General features: G+C 36.4%; 1 protein-coding gene across 1 annotated transcript in view; it reads right to left on the bottom strand.

Annotated features, from left to right (window-relative positions):
* Nucleotides 1-1,862: 1,862 nt before the first annotated feature.
* LOC104536674 (hepatocyte growth factor-like) overlaps nucleotides 1,863-6,838 on the bottom strand; it is a 23,462-nt gene continuing 18,486 nt past the window's right edge. The window contains exons 5-6 of the mRNA XM_010179370.1: nucleotides 3,686-3,828; nucleotides 1,863-1,987 (exon numbers count right to left, since the gene is read on the bottom strand). Of these exons, the coding sequence (XP_010177672.1) occupies nucleotides 1,863-1,987; nucleotides 3,686-3,828 (268 nt within the window). The remainder of the gene's footprint in view (nucleotides 1,988-3,685; nucleotides 3,829-6,838) is intronic.

Genomic DNA, 6,838 nt, shown 5'->3' on the forward strand with positions numbered 1-6,838 from the left:
TCCCCAGTTAGCCAGGAGGACTTCCCCAGTTAACCAGGAGATAAAAACCAGAATATTTCAATAAAAGAATACCTGAAGTTATTCCTCCATGCAGTAAGTACCTATTTTCACAGCATATTTGATTTTGAGCAGAAAATATGAGTAGAAGAGGAGAAGACTGTCGCTCCTCTGTGATCCTCTATGCCTATGTACGTTGTTGCTCTCAATGGTCTTCCTTCCATACTGAGGCTCCTGCTAATAAGTACACCAGAGAACTGGAGCTTCAGAATACAGTTTTGCATCAACAAATAGCTAAAAACAGGTCATGCAGAAGTTGTTTAGGGGATTGCTACTGCTGGCTTTGATAACATATAAGTAAACAGGTATTATCAATTCTCTTCAGTAAGTGACCTCTGAAGGGAACAAATGTGGAACAATTCATTTAGGTGACAAAAAGAAAAAGTGAGATGTATTCACCCTGAGCCGAAAGCATTTTCCAGCAGCAAGTAGACTGAAGAGTTTGAAAAGGCTACTAGTTTTATCTCTCTTTCTTCGCTATTGCAGCTGGTGAATCCATAAATGAAAATAAGTTTAAATTTGTCCAGCTAGTCCTTCCTGATTTCCAGGTTACTCATATTACTTCTAGATGGTATAGTACAAGCCCATCTAGAGATTGCTGTAGTTAAATGGTTCATTTGTTCCAAACCTCCTCTCTTATTTTCAACTTAAATAACGAATAAAAAAAAACCTCAAACAAACCAAAACCCAAAACACTTATAAAAGCTAGTATAATCAAAATAAAATTGACACTGCTTTAGTGGCCATTCCATGAAGTTAATAACAAGAGTGCATTAGAAATGTAGTGGACCTCAGATACTCTTCTGAAAGAACATGCAAATCAGCTCAATCTGGATGGCATGCATTTTAATAAAAAAGCATTTTTATTACAATCTGAAAACTCTCAAGATGGCGTTTTCTGAAGGAAAACTTTCAAGGAAGATGATGGTTCATGAGACTGCAGTTAATCTGAAAAGTCATTCTGCAAACAATCCAAAACTAATGGAAAAATGAAAATTCCTCCTGACAGTAGAATTATTATTGTACGTCCAGAAATTCTGTAACTGTTTCACTCCCAAGAAACAAAATTCTTTCTGTGACTTATTCTAAAAAGCACAGCAAGTGCATGGCAAAACTCAGAAACAGATTATTCTTAGTCTCAGTTTCCTAATACAAAATATCTGTTGTAGCATAACTATAGGAGAGCCTGCTATTATTCATGAAGCAGATCACCTGAGCCAAGAGGAAAAAAGAGGTTGTATCACAAAAACTCCAAAACTACAGATCCTTAATGTTTTGCCGAATAATCAGGTTTTCTAAAAGCTACTAGTAACTGTATTTCTGAGTATAAAAATGATGCTTTATTTGGTGGAACACTTTAACATATATAAAGATATTTTCAGTGGAAGGTCTCAATCATTCTGAGACTGTTGATTCTTGCAGTCTTCCTCCGGCAGTTTAAGTTTATTAATTTCACTTTATAAAACAATTTAATCCAAAATCCAAAGTAGAATTAAAATGAAACATTAGTTCAGCTTAAGAGAAATGTAAAGGCCTTCTTGTGTGGCCTAAATCCCCACATGAAAACCTTCCAAAAGGGTGTATTAAAGATGACCCTTTGCAGTAGGGTGAATTTTACCCTTATCCTGCATCTCCATCATGACTGTAGCCAACCTGCACACACCATGGGCCAGAAGCCCAAGCAACTGAATCTTGTGAACTCCATAAATTACAGTTCAGCTAATGCTGATTTTGCCCAACTGGTTCCAGAATGTGTGTAATTTTAAAATTATAACCACATGGATTTACTTGAGGGAGAGAAGGGGTTACCTCTCTGGACGAAATTTGTGCTTGTGTGGTCTCTGAAGATCCCAGCGCTGACACTCCTTGCCTGACTCAGTGTGATCCATTGGGCCTCTGTAACTCTCTCCATTGCAGGTCATGCATTCAACTAGGACAAAAAAAAAAGTACTAATAATTTATTATGATGAAGACTAATAGCACACACACAAAAAAAATAAAAAAATAAATTATATCCCTGCTGTTATAAATTGAAAACAACATCAAGATATGTAAAAAAGTTATATATTTTAGCTAGGTTGGTATGGGAAATGTCCTTTAGAATAGGATTGCTTCTCTTTCTTAGATCTAATCTGGATGCTTAAAATTAGTATCACTTTATACAGAACTTATGGTTTCAAGGCAGGTAGGTGTAAGCTGCTAAAGGCACTCCTGTTCATAGCAGATTTTTAACCTTACCTATAGTTAGTAACAGAGAGACACTTATCTAAGGAAGGAGTATATTTTAGAGGTAGTATTTTCTGATTAAGTAACATCCATTACTCTAAATAAGTCTAAGTCAGAACATAATTACAGCACAAGTTTAAGTACAGAATAATGGCTGAATCGCAATTTCAATGCAATAGTCTGTCTCTTTAAATTCCCAGCACTTTCAGCTACATATGATACTGTTTCTTTTCGATACTAATTCTTTTTGGCAGCATAGACTATGATACATTTTCAGCCCTTGTTTGGGAAAGTGGGGGGTGGAGGGAGAGTGGGCAAAAGCTACCGAAGCGATTTGAAATCACTGTTGAACAAAATATACTTCATAACTTGAATGAGAAAGAAGTCTTAAAATATAAAATAAATTTGCCATAATAAACTATAGGCACATTTCTCAAGCGGCATCTAATTAGAGTAATTGTAATGAAGGATCACTTAGTAAATACTAATTTATGCAATTACAGATCTCACTCTTCAGTCAAAACATCCGCTACCAAACTCTTCACCCTTCAGTAAGCTCCAGGTCTCATCCCATTTGAAGCTCACTTAAACTGATCTTTAAATGTTAGCTTTTAATAGATTTTCAAGCTCCTTGTAAATCATTCTCTTCCTCTCTTCTTCCCTTCCTCCCTCTCCCTTTTCTTCCCCCACCACTGTGTAGCTATTGCACATGACACATTAGGAGGAAAATTAAAGGCAACCTATCTTGAGAATTTAAATGGGTTGATTGACTGGAACTGAATTGGCTGATTAGCAAGATATAAGAGCTTAGTGTGGAGGTTAACAGAACTTAAAAGTCAACTAATGCAGTTGTGCACATGAAGTGTCTTTTGAATTCTGTTACTTGAAAGTCAAATGAGATTTGATTTCTAAAAAGTTTTACTTATTTACAGTATTGATTTGAAAAACAAAATGCATGCTTAGATTGAGCTTTTATCTTGTAATTTCGTATCTATATTTTCATCAAAAAGAAGACAAGAAGTTGATTTTACCATGAAATTGCACTTGATGATTTTATCACATAGCAATACTGAAATTGTTAATGGTGTCACTATAGACTAGATGAGTGAAAAAAAAGGTCACATTTGTGTGATCAGGCCAACTTAATTGTTCCAGCTCCTCTATGATCTGAAAACAGGCTGCTGAGCCTGAAACCTTGTTCAAGTTTTTCAGAGCACTGGAACATAACAAGATCTCCTTTTTCTCTAATAACTGCTCTTCTAGCTACGTAAGTTATTCTTGCTGAGAAATTGCCTATTCTTTTTCAAAGTCCATGAGCAAGTGTCACTGAAACTACTGGAAGTTCTGCGTACCTCTTGTCACAGAGAAAAGGCAACTTCCCACGTGAGCTGCGCTGGGTTACCTTGTGAACAGAGGGGGATGTCGCAGACTTCATGGCGCGTCTCTGGGCTGGTGGTGAAACACCATGGCCCTCCCTCTTCCCCTCGGGGGTTTCGACAGTAGTTTTCCCGTAGGTCTTTACCCCGATAGCTCGAAGGCAAAAAGCTAGTTTTAAAATGACAATCATTACAGTATAAGAGCATGCAAACTTTGGTGTTAATCATACTATTTTGTACAAACAGTTAGAAACAATTACATTTCTGTATATTTCTCCCTCCACCCAGCCTACACAAATCCACACATTCAATATCTGTACATACACAAATACACATCTTCAGTCAGGATTACACTCAATCAATGGCCTAAATCTGGGACAATTTGTCTAGTCTGTAGCTTGCTATAAGAAGTTTTACTCCCGTCCTCAGGCATCTGAAACCAAAGATGTGCTGCAGAGCCAGAGGCAGCAGCATGCTCCCTGCCACCCCTCACTGTGCCCTCCTTCATGAGATCATGACTACTCACACAATGGTGAAAGGCCCTTGGACAAGGGGGGTAAATATATTGGGTGCATAGGAGAAAAAATCATTGCGTTTCTAGGCATGTCAGTCCTGCCTTTCCTGTCCATGTTGTGCACTTATAGCAGGTCCAGCTGGGCGTTGTGTGCACCTACTACATAAAGCCCACAAGCAGAGAAACCTCTTCCCATCCCTGCTCAGTCAGGAGCCTGTGAGCATGGCCACGCAGTGTGACATACAACACTGAGAGGCTTTCACTGCCCGAAACCATGGATTGCTTTGAATTTCAGCATCAGAACTTTCCCCAGATCCTGTTTTAGCTGTCTTGCTTCATGTTCTGCTACAGGCCCCACTGTTGTCACCTTAAGGTCTGCTACTTATAGACCCACTCATCATTGCTTTCATACAAATTAGGCCATTTAACAGTGACCCAGATGACTTAAACTGGGCTCTCCCTTTCATTAAATTTTCTGCTTTTGCTGTAAGGGGTTATCAAATAACAATATTCCTTAAGATTTTTCTCACAGATTAGAGGTTCTCAAGCCAATGCTGAGTTCCTTATTTTTCTTTAGTGATTTAATAGAAATCTGGGCTAATACTATACCTTTTATCTAACACACATTTTCAGTATAAGACTTTGCTGCTTATGCTCAGTCCATCGAGTATAAACTCTCCAGTTTCAAGGGTTTGTGTTCTTAGCTGTCTGTAAAATTATGGGCTTACCTCTAAAGAAACTCGCACATACACACTGGCATATAGAGATACAAGTAGGCATGTATATAAATATATATATATAGATATATATTATATATGCATTTACACAAAAAAGTAAGGCTAGGGTTTTTTTCCTATATACTAGGGAATCAGTAACCCCATAGTAGGAGCCCAACCCCAGAGCACGTTCTGTTCAATGCACTGCAAGAGCTCGTAACCTCACTCAGGCTGCATATTGCAGACAAACCCAGTGGCACTTCACTGCCAATTTCATTGCAGTGATGCACAAAAACCAGCTAAATCTCTTTAGTTAAAAACCACATTAAATTCAGAGTTATGCTCAATTCCATGAAGATTTTATTTTTGATTGTTAATTGAGAAGTTGGACAAAGTACATAGGGGATCACACAAACCTTGTAATTCACATTAATAAATTGATTTAATTTTTCAGCTTTCTAAGACTTTTGCCAGTTGTTTTTCCCCTCAGTATATTTAAATTCTAGTGGAAATATCACAAGTAAAATGTACTTTTTATTCTGAAAATGCCCAATACTTTATCTTGGGTGTTTGGAGGGGTTTTGCTTTGTTTTGTTTTGTTTTGGTAGGGGTTTTTTAATCACCAAAGGAGTTCAAATGTATCTATATCCTAGAGAGTAAAAAAAAAAGAAAAAAGAAAAAAGGAGTAAAATTTCATCTAACTTATTTTAGATGACTGTAGACAGTTGCAGCTTGGGAAACTAAACTAATCACTTGGGACAGTCTTTATACACAAACACCTACTTAATTTATATACAAAAGCAGAACAGAAATGTATGGTTCCTGCTGTGCTGGGCAAATTCTGTGTTACCAATTAATTATTTTTAATTTTTTTTTTAAGAGAGAGAGAGAGAGAAACAAAAAGAAAAGTTTGCCATGTGACATTTTAATTCTGTTAATGAAATCTTTGAACTAACTGAAGTGGAACATACCTCTGCTAATTGTATTGTCATTCTAGTCAAGGCAATGTGGAAGTGTTACTTAAAAGTGCATTTTTTCTGCTTTTGATGCTTGAAGAGAACAATTTTTATGTCCCTAGTTCATCCTGTAAAATTGTTGCTTTTGTTTTTCCTCTGTAATCTTGTAGTCTCTCAAATTTTTTCAGCTAAAGACAGCCCTGGGCAAACTTTGCTGATGGGACATTGCAACCTGTGTATGTGCTGATGTAGTACATCAGTGCATATTAGAAAATTCTTTCCTTCTGGAAATATTTTCTGATCATAAAATATGAACATTATAAAATACAAGAAAAAAGCATTTCAAATTATGTCAGATATGCTGACAAGAATACTAAAAAAAAAAGTCTAAATAAATAATATTAGACACTCAATATGGGTCAGACATACAAATGGCTTCAACAGGTACCAAAGCAACACTCTCAAGGGAGGAAAAGATGAGATGCAATAAAGATCCACCCAGAAATGGAAGATAGAGCCACTCCTAAAACTGTGTGCTGATTTAGTTCAAGTATATTAAGCAAGGAAAAAAAGAAAGCCAAAAGCTGAAGCCAGTAAGATTAATGGTAAAAACAAATTCAACCACAGCAAAAGTCATGGCAACTAGCAAAAAAACTATGAAGTACTGCTTTATTCTGACTGTTTATCTTTGAACCCTTTTGCATTGACTTTATCCATTTAAATAAAAACCTCCTAAGAGAAAAAAACAAAGATAGTCTTGTAAACTGTACTAGAATGTAGATGAAAATAATAGAATCCTGGTTTCAGCTGGGAGCCTCCACATTCTACTGGAATGTAAATAAATAAATATATCATTTGTGAAATCCAAGCACAAGTTTAAAGTTTGACATTATTTCAGTTCTTTCTAGAAAGATAATAAAAAATAGTATATTTCTCCCTTGAAAATGAAAAAAGGATTTATTTTCCAATGGCACTTTGTGATAATCAGTTGTA

Source organism: Mesitornis unicolor, unplaced genomic scaffold (assembly GCF_000695765.1).
Source record: "Mesitornis unicolor isolate BGI_N332 unplaced genomic scaffold, ASM69576v1 scaffold602, whole genome shotgun sequence".
NCBI classification, from domain to species: Eukaryota; Metazoa; Chordata; class Aves; order Mesitornithiformes; family Mesitornithidae; genus Mesitornis; species Mesitornis unicolor.